This window comes from Ipomoea nil, unplaced genomic scaffold, assembly GCF_001879475.1.
Source record: "Ipomoea nil cultivar Tokyo-kokei standard unplaced genomic scaffold, Asagao_1.1 scaffold2705, whole genome shotgun sequence".
Lineage (NCBI taxonomy): Eukaryota > Viridiplantae > Streptophyta > Magnoliopsida > Solanales > Convolvulaceae > Ipomoea > Ipomoea nil.
Genome location: NW_017619133.1, coordinates 1,325,874 through 1,350,710, shown reverse-complemented (window position 1 = coordinate 1,350,710; position 24,837 = coordinate 1,325,874). Strand labels below are relative to the sequence as shown.

Here is a 24,837-nt window from a genome sequence, read left to right as displayed (position 1 = left end):
CACGGGTGGGGCACTACCCGTGGGTCCACCCGCGGGGAACACAGTGGTGTGGTGATGGGATTTGTTCCCCGTGATTTGTTTGTCGTGGTGTTTGATCTTTTGACTTCCCGTTGTTCTTTTGTGGAACTATTTGAGCGTCTTCTTGATGTTTCGTAGGTCTAGAGCTTTATGGTAGGCATCCATGTAGGATCTTTGGTGTCTTGAATCGTGCTAAGTGTTCAACATTGTGTTTCGTTGAACCAAGAAGTGTCTTGTGTGTTCCTCGGAACTATCTTGAGTTTCCCCGTTGATAAGCATGCTAGTTTGTTGTCTTAATGCTAGCGTGTGTGTTGTTCGTACCTTCCGTTAGGGTGATGATAACTTGTGTTATTCATCGTTGTTGTCATTGGGTGGTGACCCGTTCCTTGATTGAGTGTGTTTCATACCTTCTTTGCAATCCGTTGATTGATTCGTGTGAGTGGTGGTGCGTGTGTGGCTCTACCTGGATTGCACGATTAGTGGTATGGGACGCTAGTCACCAAGGTATTGCAGCAGTCCTCGTGGTGGCCGTGATGTGATTATGGAGCTGTGGCTGAGTCCACGTGATTGGGGGATAACATTGTGTTATCCGGGCATGTGTTGCCGTGATTGGTGGGTTTTCGTTGGTGGTTATAGGTGGGGGACGACGGTCCCGGAGGAATAAGGTTGGACTTGGCTGTACAGGGGATTCTGGAGGTAATGGTTGGCTTTGAAGGTACAAGGTTGGGGGTAGCCATAAGGTTGGAACAGGGCATAAGGAAGGCATATCAACTCGTGATGGGTGATGTCACGGGGGCTTGTGTAGCCGTTGTTGTGTGATCTTCTCTCGTGACGTGTGTAGTCACGGAGGCTTGTAGTGTTTTGGCATGTGTTGCCGTTGGGTGAGTCTTTATCCTTGTGTGTGGTTAACCTTTGTGGTTTGGGATGTGTTCCCGGTGTTATCCTTGTGAGTGGTGAGTCTTGTGTTGTCTTTTGATCTTGGCTTTTGACTTATATATATGTATTCCGTTTCGAAAATGGTTTTTATATCTTATATCTACCTATTTATGATACTTAACGGTGTTGGTGGGTTACCAGCATCTTTCGCTGACCGGGGTCGCCCCGATGTTTATCTTTGTGTTCTTTCAGGTGTTGAGTAGTCGAGCGCGATGTCTAGAGCCGGTAGCTTAGCACCTGTATCTTTAGACTGTGTTTTTGTGGCCTGCGTGCCAATGGCTTAGATTGTGTTTAGATTGATGTTTTGGGATAGTGTGTTACACTTGCAGATTGTCGCCTTAGCGTTACCTAGTGTGGTATACATGGCATAACACCCCTGTTGTGGATTTCTTTTATCCAGTTTCCGTTTATCTTCCGCTGTGCTAGTTTTGTTGTTAATCTGCATGTGTTAAGACTTGTTTTTAGGTCTTGTTGTTTTGGGGGTGTTTGCGTTTGCGTTTCTCCAACAGTCCAGAAATACCGACGCCCTATGCAACATAGTACATAAATCAAAATCAATGCCCTTCCATACACTCTGATTCCTACTGCACCACACACCCCAACAAGCCATAACAAACTTAGATTTTGAGATTACATCTAGTGTGCCCAATGCCCAAAAAAACCAGTCACCCAGATGATTACCAGCGTAGCTACTTACATGCGGCATCTCCAACTTATTCCAAAGCCGAGCTGCCTCCACGCAATGGACGAACAGATGCATGGCCGTCTCTTGTTCTCGTCTGCACATATGGCAATTCAATAAGCATGCTACATTCTTAGACAGCAATATATCACGTGTAGGAAGATAGACAGACGCTAACTGCCAACAAAAATTCTTCACCTTAGGAGGGACATGCAAGCTCCAAATACTCGCCCAAGGGCGGTCATCTGCAGCCGCCAAAGTAAGCTACTTATAACATGATTTAACTGAATACGCGCCCTTCTGATCCCATTGCCAAAACCACTAATCACGAGGCTTCCGAATACTGACAGGAATATTTAAAATTAAATTAGCATCGCGGGCATTAAAAATATCCTTTACACAATCCACATCCCAACCAGTACCATGTAAATTCATCAGGGAGGACACCGAGGCCTCATAAACTGACTGGTGCAACTCCGTCTCTACGAACGGATTATCATCCACTGGCAGCCAAGGATCCTTGCCTATAATAGTCCCATTTCCATCGCCTATCACCCTCCTACAGCCCTCCTTCAAGCAGCCTTTTACCTCCAACATACCCCGCCAAATGTAGGATGGTTTGCTCCCCTCCCTTGCATCAAAGAAATCACAATCAGGGTAATAGTGTGACTTAAACACACGAGCCACTAGACTTGTGGGGTTGGTAATCAACCTCCAAGCCTGTTTTCCAAGAAGGGCATTGTTCATCTCATGAAGGCGACGAAAACCCATTCCACCACACGCATTAGGCTTAGACAAACCCTCCCATGAACGCCACTTTATTCCACGAACATTTCCCACACTACCAGTCCACCAGTATTGTAACACCCCAGATTTTCAAGACATTTAAAACTTATAATAAAGGTAGAATCTTATTAAATCCCAAGATATAACTACTAATATCCTCAATAATGTAAACGCATAAGCATGGCACGTAGGCCAAAAAGGGAACTATCTACTTCTACGTTCCAAGTTCTAGCGCGCTCCAGTGACTTAATCTTCTGTGCCTAAAAGCCAAATATATCTGTTCAGCGAGAGATGCTGGTAACCCACTCCAACGCGTTGAAATACAATACATATAGAGGTATATATAGATATACGAAAACCATTTTGAGCATGAAGATATATCCTACGAACTCTAGCTTTAAAATCGGGAATGACTCGACAGATAAGGCCAGACACAAGCAACAGTTATAACGAGCATATGCAGTTCACAACAGATAAGGCAGATAAGGCAAAGCATAAACAATGATCATAACCCAACATGAACAATCCCCAATATAAATCCCATAGTCACATCCCCCAAGACACTCGTAATCACAACTCGTCCATGTCACACACATAACACACTTTGTTGGCGCCACAGGACCAATCGCATGCCCATACATGAGGGTCAGCGCATATAGCTCTGACACGGCCCCGCAGCACCCTGCCCCGTATCGCAACACGGAGGGGTCGATCGCAACCGACCGATGAACCGCAGCTCATCATAGTGTTTGATCGCAACCAAACAGTGGACCGCAGCCCAAGAGAATGTCATCTAACCGCAGCCAGGAAAAAGGACGAACCGCAGCTCGTATAAAAACGTTTGATCGCAACCAAACGGTGGACCGCAGCCCAAGAGTATCAATCTGACCGCAGCCAGCTTCTGAACCGCAGCTCAGGATAACCAATTCGATCGCAACCAAATTGGGGTAACACACACATAACACATAGCAAGCACATGCAACCCACATTACACATTAGGAAGGGGGGGAAAACGTATAACAAAACCTATGCGTGATCCATCACATACTAAGAATAGTCCTAAGGGGTTCATACTTCTTCCACCTAGGTCAACGGGATACCAATTCAACTAGCATGCAATATAATAGACTCATAAACCTACGAACGGTACCCGAAACATCAAACTAGACATAGGCACGATAAACGGAGTCCGTTGGGACACCACGGGGAACGGGGAACATCAAACGGGGAAGCCGGGGTCCCAGGTGGGACGACTTTCCAGCGGGTAGCCGGTGGGTGGTGGGCCACCCGCCGGCTGCCCGCCGGGTTCTACTGTTCCGGGCAGCGGGTCGCCGGCGGGCAGCTGCCCGCCCGCCGGCCGCCCGCTGCCAGGCGGTGGTTTACGGCTATGGGTAGGTGGCGGGTCCCCTACCCCCCACTGACTCTTTTCACACACTTTACGCTCCAGGAACCGTTATGGAACCCGAAACCATGCTTAGACACTTTACAACACAATTAACGACAACCCGTAGACAATTAACGAATCAAATACGAGGAACGAACGGCACATAACCTATCATGCTTTTCTAAGTATAATCAACACCCAAACATGCGATTTCCCCACCGGATAATCCAAGAATAAGATCATACGATACAACCTAGGGTTCTAATCACTTTTATATCAACAAGAATACGGTTCGTCTTCTAATTGCAAGATTCGGTAAGAATAACACATAATCATCAAGATCATCACCCAATTATCAAGAACAACACATAATCATCAGAACTCCATATAATCATCAAGAATATCATAATTATCAAGAATCTCTCAATATCAAGATTATCAAGATCCCCCATGGGATCATCACATCAATCATCAACAATAATTATCACAAGTCATTAATACACAATAATATGGGGAAACCCTAAGGGGGAAATCATAGCTATGAAAATAGGTTTTGTTGAGACATGGGTTACCTCTTAGCCTTAATTAATTCCTTGGCTATGAAGGGTCTTTGTTTAAGCTTTCTTGCTTTCTTGATTTCTTCTAAGGGGATTCTTGGAGCACTTTGGGGTGGTGGAACGTTTATTGTGGTGGGGGGTTCTAGGTGCCTCTTAAGTCCCCTATTTATATATTTAGGAGTCCTGGTTAGGAACTAATATTATAGGCTTGCTAATTCTATTCCTTTTGGAACTAAGGATTGGGTTTAGGGATAAGGGTCCATGGTCCATAGTGGACCATATTAATTAATTAAAGGGAATCCTAATCGTAGTCTGAATAGTAAAAGGCCTACTTCCTTTATTCCTAATAGATAACTAGGTCTAGGATTCCTAATTAGAATCTGAATAGTAAAGGGTTTACTTTCTTTATTTCTAATAGGCTTAGGACTCTAATTTAGGCAAGGGTCCACGGTTCATGGTGGACCTTTATTAATTAATTAAAGGAAACCTAACCGAATTAAATCATATTTAATTATTATTAACGGGATTAATTTAATAATTAATCCGGGATTGAAGGCCGTAACACGGGGTGTTACAAGTATTGATTCATAATCATTTCTATCTCCCGACAAAGGCCCAAGGGAAGCAAGAACATCATCATAGCATATGCCGGCATTGCCTACAAAACATTCTTCAACAAAACCTCCCTCCCAGCTCTTGATAAAAACTTGGCATTCCAAGAACGAATCTTGGTCAGTATACGATCCTTCAGAAACCCCAGAATGGCTTTCATCCTCCTACCCACAAGGGATGGCAAACCCAAGTACTTTCCACTAGTCTCACCTTCCTCCACACCCAGGATATCAACCACCTCATTCCGTATATTATGTGGCACATTAGCACTAAAACAAGCAGCAGACTTATCATAATTAATATACTGGCCTTCGCATAAGTGTCAGCCACATACCTCATTTGAACGCTCTCCCCGACATTAGCCCGGAGAAACAGGAAGGAGTCATCTGCAAAGAGTAGATGAGAGACAGAAGGTGCACCCCTGGCAACCGAGACTCCATGCAATCGGCCGGCTGACATACTTCTCTCAATCATGGCGGTCAACCCCTCGACAACAAAGAGGAACAAGTATGGGGATAGCGGGTCCCCCTGACGGAGTCCCCTACCTGGAATAATAGGTCCCAAATGCCGCTGGTCATGTAGGATATGGTACTGTACCGAGCTAACCGTCTCAAGCAGAATATCAACCCATCGGTTACCAAAACCCATCTTAAGCAATACTGCCCAAAGGAACTCCCATTCCACCCAATCATAGGCCTTAGACATGTCGTGCTTCAACGCCACCACCCCCTCACGCCCCTGTGTCTTTTGTTTCAAAAAGTGTGCACCTCATAAGCCAGCATGATATTATCATTTATTAGGCGCCCCGGTACGAAGGCACTTTGAGCATTCGAAATTAACTTCTGCAACAAGGGTTTTAAACGATTAGCACACACCTTGGCCGCTATTTTATAAATGACTTTACATAAAGTTATTGGGCGAAGATCCTTCATAGACTCCGGCTTGGACTTCTTCGGAATCAAAACAATAAGAGTATCGTTTGCTCTTTGCGGGAGCTTGGCCGAATCCAGAAAACACCTATAGAAAGTCGTAACCTCCCCCCCCCCCCAACAATGTCCCAAAAATATTGAAAAAACCCCGGTCCAAAGCCATCTAGACCCGGGGACTTGTCGGGATGCATCTGAAACACAGCAGCTCGTACCTCCTCCATACTCAGCGGGCGTAGCAACCAAGCATTATATCGCTCAGTTACCTTTTCTGTAATTGCATCACTTACCTCTTGAATCTCCCCATAATCCGGCGTAAACAGGCCTGTATAATAATTCAGCATAACATTGTCCAACCCCTCTTCATCCTCGACCCAGTTCCCATTCTCATCCTGGAGCCTCCTAATAGTGTTCCTACAGCGTCTAGCTTTCACAGAATTGTGAAAATACTTGCTATTAACATCCCCGCCTTGATACCAAAATTCTTTGGCACGTTGTTTACAAAAAGAATGTTGTTGCTCCAACAAAAAGAGCAACTCCCATTCTACCGCATCATACTCACGCATCCAAGGCTCATCACGGTTCCCTCTCAACAAAACCAAACGACCCTTATTATGCTCTATCTTACGCTGAAAATCTCTGTTATAATTCCGCCCCCACTTCGAGATGTCAGGTGCACATGCCTCTACCCTTGCTAACGTGTCCAGGCCCACCGTTCTGTCCCAACTCTGAGAAAAAATTTCCCTGCACGTTTCTTCTCGCAGCCACATATTATAAAAATAGAATCTAGCCTGCCTCCGCACTCGGGGGATGGTTACTGGTGTAAGAACAAGAGGGAGATGATCACTATAAGGGACGACCAGGGAGTGTGCCTGCGCTCCTTGAAACAGATTCAACCAATCCTCACATGCCAGTATACGATCCAGCTTCTCCTCAGTCATTCAATCCGTCCCCCGTGACTTCACCCAAGTGAACTGGGCCCCCCCAAAAAGGACATCCTACAAACCACAATCTGCAACAGCTTCTCTAAAGCCGTTTATCAACCAAACCGGATGTGGGGCGCGACCAACCTTCTCAGACTGATCTAGGAGATCATTGTAATCCCCCATCACCAACCACGGTAGAGAAGACCGATATGACAAAGAGCGCAACAGTTGCCATGCCTCCTGCCTTCGGTGCCTCTTAGGAAACCCGTAATATCCAGTAAAACGCCAGGACGGATTGCCAACATCCAACCATATCTCACTATTAATATGATTTGCAGAAAAACCCGTTACTCTCAAATCCACGCTGTTTGACCATAAAAGAGCTAGACCACCCCTGTGGCCATCTGCCTCTACTGTAAAGACACAATCAAACCCCAACTGAACACGAATATCCTCCATACGATGCTTATCAACAAAAGTCTCGATCAAGTAAACCACACTCGGCCTCTTAGTGCGAACAAGGTCCGCTAAAACACAAACTGCCGTCAGGTTGCCAAGCCCCAGGCAATTCCAAGAAATCAGACTCATAATTCCCAGCGGGCTTGCTCCGCAAGACCCGCCCCCAATCCGTTTTTTGACACAGAAACTTCACAGTCCATAACACCACCAACCTCAGGCACACTAACTTCCCCCTCCTCAACTCTCCGTCTCTTCTGCTCCCCAACAACAACACTCGATACTGCAATAGAGGCCCCGAGTTCACTGTCCACACGCCTACTTCCCAGACCCATTTCTCCCACACAAACCGGCTCCTTTATGCCACTGATTTGAGAATCCATATCACACCCCATAGCAGGTAACCTCCACAGTTTGCATTCAGCAGCAGTCTCAGGAGGAATCCAGCCTTGGTTCATCGTTGGTGCTCCCCGGCGTGATCCGGCTCGTAACCAGGCTCCGTACGGCTTTATCGCCTTAGGATCAGTACGCTGTAGCGCTAGCCTGCAATGTCTATCCCCATGCCCAATCAACCCACACAAGAAACAAAAGGTCGGCAGTCGTACATACCGAAAATCAATGAAAAACCAACTCCCGGCATCCCGCCTGAGCTTCATCTGCTTCTTGAGAGGCTTGGAGATGTCCAGCGACACCTGAACATGATAGTATGCCCTCATAGAGCCGTCAAAGTTCCTCTCATCAGTCTGAACCACAGCTCCCATAAACGAGCCTACGGCTTTAACCACCGTCTCCGAGCGGAAACCAAATGGCAGTGCATGTATCTGAACCCAGAAATCTGCATGAATGAGTGGTACCGTTTCCAGATCCTCCCCTGGTTGAAGCCTCTTCATAACCAACAAACTTTGTTCATACGCCCATGGCCCCTCACTTAAGATACATTGGAGATCGGCCTCATGATAGAAACGGAAGAGAAACCTTCGTGGTTGAAGCTCCCGCATATTAACCCCCATGGTCCCCTGCCACACACCTGCAATGGTGTCTTGAAAATAAGCAAACCAGACTGCACGGTTCGTGAGCAGCCTGCCAACCGCATGGAACACCTCCTCCTCGTCTTCATGTTCACCAGGTTCAAGAGGGACCTGCACTGTGAACTCATCATCATCCACATCCGCCAAAGTCAAACTCGCACACTGGTCTATAACCTCCTGAGCGGCCATTCGCTTAGAAAGATTAGGCACCGGAGATTTATCGTCGACGCTATGAGCACGGCAAAAACAAGGAAAACCCTAATTTACTTGCGAAAACGGTGAGAGAAAAAACAAAACGTAGGATGATCAATTTTAATTACTACTTTTACTAGTTATTAATATAAGAAAAATACTTCTTACCTTCTTGAATATCATCAATTCAAATATTTCATGAATCCAGAGAGGGGACACGCGACGAGTACGACTTCTCAGGTGGGGTGGCGAAAATCGGCTAATGGCTGGCTGAAGCTCAATGTTGATGGAAGCAGCAAGGGGAACGGAGTAGTGGGATGCGGCGGGTTAATCAGGGATGAGCGAGGTAACTGGCGCGTAGGCTTTACTTTTAACATAGGGCGGTGCCAAGAGCCCGAAGCAGAAGCCTGGGGAATATATCATGGTCTGCGTCTGGCAATCGATCATGGCGTCACAAAACTCGCTGTGGAATGTAACTCAAAGAGGCTTATCAACAGCCTCCGTATGGATATTTCCGACCGGGACACAGATAGTAATATTGTGTGGAGATGTAGATGAGAAGCCGAGAAATTTCCAGAGAGAATTTATGCACGTCCTTAGAGAGGGAAACAAGGCTGCGGATGTCCTGGCTACAGCGGTGCTTGCACATCAGATTGGCTATCGAGCTCTACACAATGCTCCTCCGGACCTAAGAGAAATTAATAAGCATGACATGCTGGGAGCGACGTTTATCAGAGCTGTGTGATTTTTGGGTATCCCCCTCCGTATTGATCCAAAAAAAAAAAAATCTTGTCAAAATTACTGATTAAGGAGGTGATCCATCGACTACTTGGTATAATTGGAGAGTTTTTAATAGTCGAGTGTTGGGCAGAGGTCGGTAAGGGCCAAGTCCAGCATCATGGGGCTATGGGGATTGTTAAGGGCCAAGTCCAGCACCTTCGGCAAATTATGCTGTGGAATCATGTCCATCTTGCAAAGTGGACACGGTTCCAAAACTGTTCATAATTATGAATATATAGTTCAAAAATCATGAACATATAGCTTTATAATTATAAACATAGAGTTTTGAACATAATTATGAACATATAGTTCTATAATTATGAATATAGAAATTCAATAATTGTGAATATGAAGTTCAAAAATTATGAATATATAGCTTTATAATTATGAACATATAGTTTAGTAATTATGAACATAGAGTTCTGTAATTGTGAATATAGAGTTCAATAATTATGAATATGGAGTTCAAAAATTATGAATATATAGCTTTATAATTATGAACATATAGTTTTATAATTTTGAACATAGAACCGTGTCTACCTTACAAGGTGGATACAGATCCACAGCATAACGATTGAGCACCCTGGGTCTTGAAAATGTGTGGTGGTATAATAAAATAAGGTTACGCATTCGCTAATAGCTATAGTTTTTGGTGTAGTGATAAGAATCTAATCCTAACATCGAATGAGCTAATTACACTATTTTTTTAGGTTCAATGGCCTGACCTCACTTTCCTGATTAGTTCGATCGATGACCATTTCGAATGTGTTTTTTTTTTTTTTTTTTTAACAAATAAACATTTGTTAACATTAAAATTAATATAAAAAGTGAATAATTCCTTGAAAAATATTATAATTGTTACGCATGCAACAAAATACAGTTACAAAGTTCAGAGTTGGACACTTAAAATCCTACGTTTAATTACAACTTTTACTAGGTATTAATATAAGAAAAATACTTCTTGTTGTAAGCGAGATGCCCGTTGGCTATTAGCTCCTAACCGATGAATCATTTGCAGGATAGAAGATGAGAGGAAAAGTGAAAAGTATTAGACAAAGATGTAGGGAGAATCATATTTTATTCACCAGCCACTCTTTCTACAACAAGAGTATATATATTTACAAGATAATAAAGAATGACATAATGGTAATAATTACAACCTGCTGTTACAAACGTTACAATATAATGTCCATAATTACAATATTTATAACACTCCCCCTTGGACATTATTTATCCATTATCTTGCCTCGTTAAAAACTTCACTAGGAAAACCACGTGGGAAAAACCTAGTTGAAGAAAAGAGTACATCATATTTGTAAATTCATATATCATACTGATTGCCTCGTTAAAACCCTTAACTTAAGAAAACCTCGTGGGAAAAACTTAGTTAAGGGAAAAAGAGTACAACCATAAGCCTTCAAGGCATAATCTTCAAGATTTTGGGGTTTGTCTCTTTAAGTATTTATATAAAACTCCCCCCTTTAGTATATCATACTCATACCTCGTAAAAAAACCACACTAGAAAACCCATTGGGAAAAACCTAGTGAGGGAAAGAGTACATGGTATGTATATGCTGCAAAAAGTATAACTATTAGTCCTTTTAAGACCCAATCTACAGGATTGACTCGAGTGAATGCACTTCTCGTCTCCCCCTGAATATAACAATCTTCAAGTTCTAAATAGCTTAAAGTAAAGTCATTTTTCCCATAGAGTGTAGAGAGGGGATATAGTACAATCTTCAGGATTGTCATTAGAATTTATCATATTCTCTCATGATCATCTGGACCAATGAAAATATTTATAATTTATATTTTGTTGTCCCACTAAATATAATAATTTTTCTTTACCTACACATATCAATCTTATGGATATTTTGTAGGTATACATTTGCTAACTTGTCACTGGAGCAAATCTTCTGAACAAATATTTTATCACTCTTCCAGAGTTCATGTGGATCAAGGTATTTTATATCATGAAAAACTATATACATTTTTATCTGTAACAAGTATGATGAATTCATGCCAAAAAGCATCAATACGAGTATTTGTACCTTGATTTGTTATTCGTTATCTCATCCCATAACTAAACATCATCAAGCTCTTTATATATTTCATTGATGTTTACACCATAAATATTGATTGAGATAATAAATAAGTCCGTTATCAACTCTTTATTGAGCACATAATGGTACATATTATTCCTTCTATATGAGGATAATAATCCCATTCGCAACTCTTTAAAGAGTAAATAATGGCACATAATAATACATAAATAAATTCTCATTTCGGGAATTATGAATTCATTAGGGATTTTTCAAGATAAATTTAACTGCATATCTAAATTTATTATTCTGCCAATTGTATTATGTAGCGGAACTTAATGCCATTTACCGTGGGAGAGTATATTTGAAAAGGGTCTCTGCGTGAACCCATAAGCTACAAACTTGCTTCATAATATATCCATTTTAGCAAGTTGAGCTATGCCTTCAATTGCTCTCTTTATACGTTAATCAATCTAGGCGCTTCTGGCACCTAGCTCTGGATCCAGATTGTCATATAATATGAGAAATTTTGAAGGCAATTGTGTTGTCGACAACTTAAAACATTTTTCAATAATTTCTCCCATATATAAAAGTAATTTTCAAAGTTAACCAGATTATAGCCATTTCCCGGATATTTATATCTGGTTGTTCCGCAACCCAGTATTATAAATATTTGGTGCACCTATAATTTTACTGGGTTTTTCTTGTTGTCTTGGACGATCGTCTTAAAGATATAACTTTTTAATATTTCAAGAGCTCTAAGGGTTTTCAAGAGTGACAAAAAAACTTTACTAGATCTAGTTGTTTGTTGATTCTTTATTTTTCTATCCCAATGAATCTCCCACACTTCTGGCGTCAAGGAGTATCGATAGATATATATGGTCCAATTTTGGGGAATGTGTATGGGACCTAGTCACTCTTTTTATGAAATAGATTTATTTGGCAGATTTCGTTCTGAACTTCAAGTTCAATCTAATTGATACGTGGATTTAATTTTTGAAGATCATTTCATTTCACAAAATTTCTCGGCATTCTATTTCAATTTTGATCATATCTCCCCCTAATGCCGTGAACCGATCTTCACGCAGTCAGCGCATCCATCGCTCTCTCTCTCTCTCTCATGGGCTTTAAATATTGGGGACAATAGATGAAGGTTTAGATGGATACGCTATGGTGGTTATGTAATAGATTGGACTGCATTCATAAGAATAGAAACGCAGATTTGGGAAATGTTTGTTTGAAAACCACGTATTAGATGTAAGGGGGAATAAGGATATGTAGTGTGCCGAAATATTTTGCATAAATATTGCATTTCCCCACCAAGTATCCGGCACATTGAATTTTTTTTTTTTTTTTTAAATAATGGTTTAGCTATAAGTCATAACTTTATTAATTAGCTAAGCCATTTAGGTATGAGCATAAGGTACTTGGTGCTCCGCCTTAATGCTTAATGTCATATAATAATCGTCGAAAAAAGGACGAAGTTCATAGGATAACTTGAAAATTAGGCATTATCCATAAGATACTATATCATATTCGTCTTTTTAGGTGTGGCACGTACTTGATCAATACCCTATACACCCACACTTGAAGCATACTTGATGTTGGGCCAGAGTTCTAATTGTATGAAAGTGGTTGTCCTCGACGAGTTTTGATCATGTATTATGGTTTCGGGAGTTATTGTTGCCACCTTTGCCTTGATTCCTATCGCGATCTCTTCTTTGGCCCCTCTTGGCGTTGCATGACTGAGCAACATTGTGTGCTTCGGGCACTGGTGCAAAGTTAGATTGGGACACGATTTTGTGGAAAGCCAAATTATAATCAGTCACTGACTTTAAAATCTTGAAATCTCAAAGTTAAGTCAGTCAAATTGTGTCTAAGGAAGGGCTAGGATTATTTGCTAGTTAAAACTATCCTCCAGGGATTTCTATAAGGCATATAGGTCCTTTTTCAGAAAGGTATTCATTTTTCAGGTCATGGTTCAGATGGTGGCGAGGAAAAATTAGGGCTTTTAGCTTTCAAAGCCTCACCGCTCGTGGACTCCTAAGTAATTGCTCCCGTTGAAACCAAGCTCGGTGAATTCACACTTGATGATAGCAGCCAAAATTATTTTATTCACCGCTTCTTACCTTCTTGAATATCATCAATTCAAATATTTCATGAATCATGTCATTTTCTCTCTTTAACACAAACTTTTTAACCACTAATTTTTCCAAAGGCTTTTAACTTAATCAATTAATTTATGGATTTTTTTATTTTTTTTTTTAACTTTTAACTAAATGTAATTCCATGTGACAGAATGGTATAATCGCCTACCCTAGACCATACAGGATGTGGTAGAGAAGAGTAGAATTAGAATGATTACCAATTTTAACTAACTTTAATTCCTTGTGACAAAAAGGGTCAAAGTACCTATGGGGTCCCTATACTATAGTATTTTGCTCAATTTAGTCATTTTACCTTAATTTTATTTAATTAGTCCATGTACTTTTAAAAGTGATACACTTAAGGACAATAGCTTATAATATTTATGTAATATATTGGTGGTGAAAATAATTAATTTTAAATATTTATAAAATAATATATGAGTTGGCATGTAAATATGATGACGTGACAGATATAATGTCATAAGAGTCCCGAGCTACCCATACCAGTAACTAATGTTTAAACACCGGCCAGACAGAGTATTTGGGAGCATGTAAATCATGGTGACTCAATGGTTGAGCGGACATGACCGAGTATTTGGGAGCATGTAAATCATGGTGACTCAATGGTTGAGCGGACATGACCAAATGCCGGTGTGCACATTATCGCCACCTAGGTTCGAACCTTGATCTCTCCCAAATAGTGCCCACCAAACCATTCAGAGCTAAGCCCATGCAGGCAAGTAATTTTAATTCTTGGCAGCACAATTAATTGAAATATACATTACTAAATTGCAGTATCAAACCTAAACCATTGCAGGAACCTTAGGAATGCACAATCTTTACTGCGGCTTACCGGCCTCTCTTTAATCCACGCGCCGCCACCAAAACCCTTGCTGTAATATAAATCAAGCGGAGAAAGGAGACGAAATCCATGGGTATGTCAGGAATGAAGCACACGGGCGGCCACATGCACGGTATGGGATTCCCACCTTCACCCTCCGCCGCCTCGAACGGTACAGCTGCTCACCACCACCGCCACACGATGATGCACATGGCGTTCTTCTGGGGAAGGAACACCGTGGTCCTCTTCTCCGGCTGGCCGGGATACGACAACCTCGGAATGTATGTTTTCTCGTTGGTTGTCGTTTTCGCTCTAGCGGTTCTGGTAGAGTGGTTGTCCAATTGCAACTACATCAAGGACGGCGCGAACCGTGCGGCGGCGGGGATCCTCCAGACCGCCATGTACGGCCTCAGAATTGGGCTCGCCAATATGCTGATGCTGGCCGTGATGTCATTCAACGGCGGCATATTTCTGATGGCCGTCGCCGGACACGCGCTCGGGTTTTACTTCTTCGGGAGTAGGGCTTTTAACAAGCCACCGTCGCCGGCGGATGGGACGACCACAGATCTTCCGCCTATGCACTGTGGCTCCTAGCTAATACGAATATTCGGAAAAAGAAAAATTTACTTACTTTTATTTTATTTATTATTTATTATTTACTATTTTAGGCCTTTCTAAAAATAAATATTGATACTGTACGTATGACTATAGAAAAATACTACATAGACTCTTATTTTTTACTTCAAGGCAAATTATTTTGTAGACCTGAATTTAAAGATACACAATTTACATATTGAATTTTCTAAATTTACATAGTGAATGTTTACAATTTTCATACTAAATGTTTACAAATTTTCATACGACATCGTTTTTACCGGAAAAAATAATTAGTTAATGTCCGGTTAACAGCGTTTTGCATTCTATGTTCAGATTATAAATTTACATTTATTAAATTATGAATTTTCTGTGTGAGATTATGAATTTACAGCTATGTAATTATGAATTTTCTGTATATTCATAATCTCATAAAATAAAATTCATAATCTCATAACAGAAAATTCATAATTTTATAACAGAAAATTCATAATCTCATAAAAGAAAAATATTTATTAAATTATGAATTTTCTGTTATGAGATTATGAATTTACACTTATATAATTATGAATTTTATGTACATTCATAATCTCATAACAGAAAAATCATCATCTCATAAAAGAAAATTCATAATTTCTGCACATTCATAATTTCCGTGCCTGCACATTCATAATTTATGAGCGTTAAAGAAACTTGCGTGAAGAGGAAGTGAAACCAAAAAATCTGAATATAAAGAAGTCGTTAAAAAAAAAAAAAAAAAAAAAAAAAAAAAAGGATTGGTGGAAGATAACGGTGCACCGTTACCGTTCGGGACCATGTTCACCATCCCGACGGACCTTTGGATCTTTGAAAGGGCTTTGCTTCCTCAGTAAATATCTTAGTAGAAGATATGATTTCTTGGAACCGTCCTTAATTGTCACATCATTAAGTAAAAGTGATATGATAGAGTAGAATTTGGGCGTATATAGTAAAAATCATGAGTATATGGTATCATTGTATCAATAATGGTGATTAAAACTAATATATTGAATGCATGGATCACTTTGAAGGTGAACCATTCCTTGATATAAATATTATACTTGTTATGCAGCAAAAATATTGGTACCATACAGTCAAAGACTTAATAACGTTTATTAAAAAAAAAAAAAAAAAATAGGCCTAAAATTAAAAGTAAGAAAAAATTTCTTTTCCTAAATTTTCCTAGCTATCATCAGCAATTGCAGCTCATAGGTGGGAGATCTGTGGTCTTCCCGTTCGCCGTCGACGGCGGCTTGTTGAAAACCCGACTCCCGAAGACCAAAAATCCGAGCGTGTGTCCGGCGATGGCCACCAGAAATATGCCGCCGTTGAATGACATCACGGCCAGCATCAGCATATACGCGAGCCCGATTCTCACGCCGTACATGGCGGTCTGGAGGAGCCCCGCCGCCGCACGGTTCGCGCCGTCCTTGATGTAGTTGCAGTTCGAAAACCACTCCACCAGAACCGCGAGAGCGAAAACGACAACCAGCGAGACAATATACATGCCGAGGTGGTCGTGTCCCGGCCAGCCGGAGAAGAGGACCTCCGTGTTCCTCCCCCAGAAGAACGTCATGTGCATCATCATGTGGCGGCGGTGAAAAGTGCCGTTCGCGGCGGCGGCGGCGACGGGCGATGACGCCGGCATCCCCATACCGTGCATGTGGTCGTCCATCCCTCCCGTATCAATGGAATTCGCCTGAATTTTAGAGGAAGAAAACGAGGGTTTTGGTGACGGCGCGTGGACTAAAGAGTAGCCGGTATGGCGTAAGTGATTGAGAATACCAAGGTTGTTGTTATCATTAAATAGGTATAACCAGAGTACAATTCTGTATTGTACTACTGTATATCTACTATACTAATAAGAGCCCAAGAGAGTTACGCCTATAATGAGTAGAAAAAATGGCGGTCAAATTTTTTAATCAAATGAATGGCTCAGATTGATCAGATTTTAATTTTTTTCTTGAGATTTCCTAATTTATCCTTAATGAATATGATTATCCGTTAACATTTCCGTTAAATATTATCTTTTCCGTTAATTTCTGTTAGTTCACCGTTAACTTACTCATTGATTTCAATAAGAACGGTCTTAGGTTCGAACTACATCCCAATCAAAGTTGGCATAATTAGTACTTTATTCTACTCTTATTACTTTATTCTACTCTTATTAAATTAAATAATAATTTAGTAGCTACAACAAAAAATAATACTTATGCATTTCTTTAATTTAGAATTATGTGTCTACAATGCCTTTATTCAAAAAAATTTATTCATTATCAATAAATTAAATAAGAGAAATAATTTCATTAGTTATATTGTCTTTATTTTTCTCCAATATAAAAATTCTTTATATTCAAAATTCAAATTCATCAATTGATTGTATTCGTTACATTGTCCCTATAATGTCTTTATTAAAAAAAATCATTATCAATAAATTAATTAACACTACTGGAAATTATGGAATTTTCGACCACCTGAAAGTGATCTTAAATCAAGTCAAAAGTCTTGTTCCGACCACTTTTGGTATCCGGAAAAACCTTTGTTGCTATTTCCGACCACTTTTTGGACTTTTTGGTATCAACTTAATTTAAGATCATTTTCAGGTGGTCGAAAATTTCATAATTTTCAGTAGTGTAAGAGAAATAATTTCATTAGTTATATTGTCTTTATTTTTCTCCAATGTAAAAATTCTTTACATTCAAAATCATTAATTGATTATATTCACTACATTGTCTATTATCTTTTTTTTGTGCACTATTTTTTAATTAAATATCAAAGTTATAATACAAAATAATGCTATATATTTATTTACCAAGAATTTTATTAATACCATGAAAAATTTTAAAAAATTTAAATTAATAAAGTCAATTATATTAACTATTTGAGGGATTTGTTGACAAAGAGAGTATTTAAATCACGCAACAAATTGAAGTGATAAACTACCTCACAATGTCATTGTTTGACAATAATAATAATAATAATAATAATAATAATAATAATAATAATAATAATAATAATAATAATAATAATATAATAATAATAATAATAATAATAATAATAATAATTGTTTTAATAATAGTTTTTTAAAAAAATATATAGATGTGTTTTTGGGAAATATTCTCAAAAATGTTAAGTGAAAATATTGTAAATTGGAATGTTTGTATTTTCAGTGGTTTGGAACAAATTGTTGCTTCAAACCATTGAATAACCAAAACACTTTCTTTAGCATCTTGATCTTTGGGTTACATCATATTTACCAATCATCCAATATCTTTGAGTTACATTATAATTTAAATTTTTAAATTTTTACTACATCTAAATTCCTTAAATTAGGAATTCCTTTATCCATAATAATTTATGCAACAATAATGGTTAAACTAAATGAACACTAAGCAAAACACCTAAAGGAACCGTTGATTCATTCATTGATCTTGTATATATGTGTATTCATTAAATATATTAGAACCCTTTGCAACAAAAATACTTGGTTACTATTTTTTAAAAAAATAGTAACAATTATAATGAATCTCATATATTACATTGTATTCATATACTATGAATTACATATTTAAATAAACAAATTAGAAATTAAATTACTTATGTTGAAATTCTCATATATAATCTTGTATTTATATACTTTCAATTATTTATTTAATTATAAACATTGGGTAGAAAAAATGACCGTCAAATTATTAAATCAAATGAATAGTTCAGATGGTTCAAATTTTAATTTTTCCTTGAGATTTCCTAATTTATCCTTAATTATATGATTATCTGATTCGTTAACTTTTCCATTAAATACCGTTAATTCACTGTTAGTCTAATATAGAATTATAACTACAACATTAATCTAATTCTAATATTAAAGTCTTAATAGAACTCTAATCACAAATCCTACTGTCGGAATCTCCTCAAATAATATTAGTATATATTTAATATTTTATGCTTTAATTTTTATTTGCTCCCTTATGTCCCGTATTTAGTTTCAACCATACCCATGCATACAATTATTTTATTGACCATTATAATCAATCTTGACTATATTATCTTGCATTTGTAAACTTAGAATTACCAATTTAAATACGCAAATTCAAAATTCAATTATCTATGCATGAACAATTCTAATATAATCTTGCCTTGATATACTTTAAAATACTTATTTAAGAAAAACATTGGGCATTATTCCAATCGCGCAATGCGCGTAAAAAACTAGTTGTAGTACAAATACTGAAATTTTCGTATTTTTCTGGTAATTTAAAACTTAAAAGATCATGATTATTTTATCTTGTTATAGCTTTCAAAAAAAAAATAATAATGATTTGTTAATTTTCCCCCTTCTTTGTTTTAAATTAGTAATTTTTTTATTTTATTTTTAATCTTTTTCTTTGGCTAATTTCACTTTACTATTGTACATTTGTTATTTTAATTAAGAAAAAGGATATGCATTGTATTATAATTGTATTTCAAAGTCCAACGCATTCCACAACGCGCGTTATGGCGTGCGTTGTGCAAATCAGTGCGGAAATTTCAGGATCTAGTCTATTTAAAAGGCTAGTTGCGGAACTACTTCATAATCAATCACTTTTCCCCTTTAGAAATCAGATTTTAGCATTCTTAGTTAGGGTTCTTAGGATAGATTTATATTTCTTTCATCATCTATCGTTTCAATTTATAATTTCTCCCAATTAGTAAATTGGATTTCACTTTCTAGAATCTAGGTCATCTCTAGCCTATTCCATTGTTGAAGAACTCTTGGAGAAGAAGATTGACAACCTTCAATTCAAGGGACATTTATAGAAGATATCAACTATTGCAATCTAATTTGGTATTCTCTTGTTGCTTTTATTCTCTAATTGTTGTTTGATTTCATATTGCAATGTTGATTTACTTAGCTATGCGTGGCTAGAATCCTTTGTGAATTGGATCTTTATTCTCTTGTGTTGAATGTGATTGATCTATGGATTTGTGATGATGTGCTTGTTGCCTTGTTGTAAGAGGACCTAGTATGGACTCATTGGATGTTAGTGCACCACATTCATGTAGGTTTGAGAAGGATTGAGATAACAAGAGATTGTAGCTTGATCCTAAGCTTCCCCTTTTGCAATTCCCCTCTCAATGAGTCCTACGGGACTTGGAGCGGAATGAGATGTAGATAATGTGTTTGTAGGAATGCTCCTTAGGACCATGGTCACGGAATGGTGCTCCATACCAAGGAATTGCCTAGTAACCCGAGAGGTTAACGGTATTGGGAGTCATCTCACGTAAGCTATGCACCACTAGTTGCATTCCTAGGTTGATTCACTTCACACACACAAGGGACAGGAATCCAATTCACCTAACACCATCCTTACTAGTTTTATTTCTTTGCCTTGCATTTTTCTTCCTTACACAATGCTTTCTCCTAGCTTCCTATTGTATATATGTGCTTGTGTTTGAACTCACGGCTTTTGATTCCGATTGTCCATCCTTAATTTGAGAACGAAAACCCCGGGAATCTTCATTCCCGATCTTCTTTCCACCCCACGCATACTACGACCCGTCAAAATGGCGCCATTGCCGGGGATGACAAAGGCTTTGAGTGCTATGTTGTTGGCATGAGTGCATATAGTTGTGTAAGTGTAAAATGTTATACATTTAAAAACCACTTAAGTTGGCTTTAATTAGTTGTCAAAATGGTCCAGTGTCTGTGTCAGGTTGAATCTGGATCAGCTCCTACTCCAGTCCTGTGTCAGCGCCAGGATGCAGTCTAGGATCAACTCCAGGAAGTAATCCAGAAGAAGTGAAACTCATTCAACATTTATTTTGGTCAAGAACCTACTTCCATGGCTTTTTAAATCAGGAGATGCAGCTTAATTTGAGGAATTGAAGGCTGTATTTTTTCAGACCAAGGAGGTTTCATATCATCACTATAAAATGCTACATTGTTAAGCATTAAAGTTGAAGATTCGAGGATTAAAATTATACATATCATTCCTCAAATCCTCTACTGGTTTTTCTATCAATATATTCGTGTGTTGAAGGTTTCTCAACTGGTTCAAGCTATGATGAAGATAGCCTGCACGTCAAGTCCATGGTGATGCTAGAGTAGTCGCTGGAGTAGTTGCTGGATCGGAGTAGTGCGCTGCGCTGGAGTATTGTAGTTTATGCTTTAGTGTGTAATGTACTCCCCCTTGTACTCCTTGTTGATCATCTAGTGGATTGGGCTGACGTGAGTGGCCCCGCAGACATAGGAGTGAGGCTCCGAACTGTAACACCCCCGATTTCCATACCAAATTTAACCTTAGACATGCAGATAATTCTAACCATAAAAGCATACACAGCGGAAGACTTAAGCATGAAATATATGGAAAACATAGAGTGCTATGCCACGCTCACTCAACAGTGAGAGCACAGGCGTAAATATCTGCATCATAATCCAACAATCTCAGAAACCAAGTCAACAACATAACATCTAACTCTAATCAAAGGCACGCAGGCCCGAATCATCATAAAGAAAAGGGGATCTATTCTAACAGCTTCTAGACTGCACCCTCATCTAATCAGCACCTGAAAGAAACACAGATATATATATTGGGACGACGCCCGGTCAGCGAATGATGCTGGTAACCCACCAATACATGTGAAATATCATATGTAGATAGTTTATATATACAAAATCATTTGCGAAACGGGATATAGTATATATCAATTTCAAAAGCCAAGATGGAGATCAACACAAGACTCTATGCACTCACAATAAAGATAAGGGAACACATCCCAATACATCAAGAAGCAATAACGACTCACAAGGACGGCTCAAGGCATAATCTACCATCACATAGTAGATTAACACCCGACATGCATAACACAAGAGAATAAGGACACAACCATTGGCAACACATTGCCTTTGCAACTACACACATCACAAATAGAGAAACACACAACAACGGCTACACAAGCCTTCGTAACATCACCCATCACGAATTGAGATGCCTTCCTTATGCCCAGTTCCAACCTTATGGCTACCCCCAACCTTATAGCTAGTTCCAACCTGTACCTCCAGGACCACTGTACACCAAGTCCAACCTTACTCCCCCGAGGACCGTCGTCCCCACTCCAACAATCTCCAACAAGACCACCGATTTCATAGTACATGAGGGTACCGAACACACACGGCAACACATGCCACCCAAGAAATACGTGAACCTTACACACAGGTCACAAACTCCATAATCGCGTCATGGCCACCACGAGGACCATTGCCGTACCTTGGTGACTAATGTCCCATACCATTAATTGTGCAATCCAGGTACAGCCACACACACCACACCACAACAGGAATCAATCAACGGATCACAACGAAGATATGAAACCATACTCAATCAAGGAATGGATCACAGTCCAACAACAACGATGATTAACACAAGTCATCATCAACAATAGGAAAGGACAAACAACACACACGCTAGCATTTAAACACCGAACTAGCATGCTTATCAAACGGGTAAACCAAATGTAGTTCCGAAGAACACACAAGACTCATCATAGTTCAACGAATCACACTGTTGAACACTTAGCACGATTCAAGACACCAAAACCTACATGGATTCCTACCATATAGTTCTAGACATATGAAACATCAAGAAGACACTCAAATAGTTCCACAAAAGAACATCGGGAAGTCAAAAGACCAAATACCGAGTCAAAAGAATCACGGGGAACAAATCCCCAACCAACAACATATAGCGTACCCGCGGGTGGAGCCACGGGTGGACCTTCACCCGTGGTTCCACCCGCGGGAACCACTCCCATAAGGCCTTATACCCCGCGGGTGGTGCCCCGCCCGCCGTTCCGCCCGCGAGTACACACCCTGTACCAAAAACAATCCCTTCGGGAATTTTCAACTCCAAGCTCAAATTCAAGTCCAAAACATGCCAAATCTCACCAAATACAACAAAATGACTTGAATCAAAGGAATAGCCAAGCAATGGTATACATGAACCCTAATAACAAGCTCTAGATATGCATTTTCTCAAGACAATGCATTAACACTCACATTTCATAGCAAAATCACATGTAAAATATAAGAAATCATCATATAGGTAAACAAAATAGATTTTGTAGAGCATGGGTTACCTCTTGTAGACAAAAACCTTCACTTAACACTTCACCAAGCTCCTAATAGGGTTCACCTTCCACACCCACTTCAAGAACACACCAAAAGATCATAAAGATTCTATCTTTAAGGAAAGACACCTTAGAAAACACTAAAAACACAAGATAATCATAGATCTTACCCTCCTAGATGCTCAAAGGTAGGAAAGGTGGAATCTTGAAGACAAACTTTGAGGATTTAGTAAAGCCCCAACTTGGCTTGGAAGAAAAGCTATCTAACTTTTAGAGAGAAGGAGGAGCTCAAGTTTAGAAAGTGTAAGGGGAAAGAATGAGGAGTGTCCTCTAGGTTAGCTTGCAATTCTAACATAGGGTGAAATGTCTTTATTACCCTTACTAAAATGAAGAGGTGTAAGGGAACAAGGGAACTACTCACAAAGCTTTAGGTACAACTCTTGACTTTGGGTTAACTAGTCAATTACTAGTCCCCTACTATTGAATTTTCAGGAATTTAAGGAATTAAATTATCAATTGGATTAGGATTAATTACTCAATTAATCCCTTAATTGAATTTGGATTACGGGGTGTCATACGAACTGCGTGAACATTTCCTGGTGCACGGTTCCATTTATTGCTTTTATATTTAATTTCTTTATTCTGTCTGGAGTAGATCCTGGAGCTAGTCCAACTTAATAATTGAATTAAAATTTAGTAGGAACCTTTAGGTTATATCTTGCATTCAAGATCCACGAGCCTTTTTCAATTGGTATCAAAGTCCGGAGACTTAAAATACTAGTCTAATCGATCTGGCTTACTCGTGTCTCTTGAACTCAAGATCTTGGTTTTTGTTCTTAATTCTACTTTTCTGGTCAATCTTCTTTGGCTTACTGTGCATTGAGTTTTGCAGAATGGATCGATATAGAGCACCTTCTCAATTAACAGGTGACAACTATGCGTACTGGAGGGCTCGTACCAAAATGCACCTACAAGCTCACGGGGAGATGATCTGGAGGGCAGTTCGCACTGGGTGGACTCATCCTACCAAAGATGCAGCCACTTCAGGAGCCTCTCCAGTTCTCAAACCAGAAACAGAATGGACAAATGCTGAGATGACTACTGCGAACTACAACAATAAAGCGTTAGATATTATTTATTCCTTAATGCATGAGAGCCAGTTTACTCTTATTACAGGTTGTGACTCTACCAAAGATGCATGGGAGATTTTGGAATCTACCTATGAAGGAACTAACTCAGTCAAGCAGTCCAAACTCCAAATGGTCCAATCTGACTTTGAAGATCTAAAAATGGCAGAAGACGAATCAATAGTTGATTTCCATGCCCGTGTTCAGGAACTAGCAAATCGTGCAACCGTTCTAGGCGAACCTTTCTCCCAACCTAAAATAGTCAAGAAGATTCTTCGTTCACTCCCTCAACGTTTCAGGATGAAGGTAACGACGATTCAAGAACATGACGGGTGGGAGAACAAAACCGTAGCTCAATTAATGGGAAACCTGCAAACCTATGAGATGGAAATACTCTCTAACCACACTAAAAAGAAAAAAAATATTGCCTTTATAGCTGAAGAACATGATTCAGTATCTGATCCAGACGAGGTAAATGATGATCCAGTTGATTTTTTAATTAACCAACTTTCGAAGCTTTTGAAACAGGTGAAACAGATGAACAACTCTCGAAATGGAAAGTTTCAAAACCAGAAGGGATCAACATCAAATGCATCACGTAACAGCCAAAAGACTGGATCATCTAATTTTCATCCATCACAAAACTTTCAATCCAGGGATAAATCAAGTGCAAAAGGCA

General features: G+C 39.4%; 3 protein-coding genes across 3 annotated transcripts; 1 reads left to right on the top strand and 2 right to left on the bottom strand.

The window, feature by feature from the left end:
- Window positions 1-5,021: 5,021 nt before the first annotated feature.
- Window positions 5,022-6,842, bottom strand: LOC109156278. The gene is made up of 3 exons (XM_019304131.1): window positions 6,192-6,842; window positions 5,310-5,719; window positions 5,022-5,244 (listed from the first exon to the last, which is right to left on the bottom strand). Exons 1-3 carry the CDS (start codon window positions 6,840-6,842, stop codon window positions 5,022-5,024), a joined length of 1,284 nt encoding a protein of 427 aa, XP_019159676.1.
- Window positions 6,843-14,282: 7,440 nt separating this feature from the next.
- On the top strand, window positions 14,283-14,971 carry LOC109156353 (copper transporter 6-like). Its single transcript, XM_019304187.1, has one exon. The coding sequence runs from the start codon at window positions 14,404-14,406 to the stop codon at window positions 14,905-14,907; it is 504 nt and encodes a 167-aa protein (XP_019159732.1). The 5' UTR covers window positions 14,283-14,403; the 3' UTR covers window positions 14,908-14,971.
- Window positions 14,972-15,948: 977 nt separating this feature from the next.
- On the bottom strand, window positions 15,949-16,691 carry LOC109156306 (copper transporter 1-like). The gene has a single exon (XM_019304151.1). It carries the CDS (start codon window positions 16,598-16,600, stop codon window positions 16,118-16,120), a length of 483 nt encoding a protein of 160 aa, XP_019159696.1. The 5' UTR covers window positions 16,601-16,691; the 3' UTR covers window positions 15,949-16,117.
- Window positions 16,692-24,837: the final 8,146 nt, after the last annotated feature.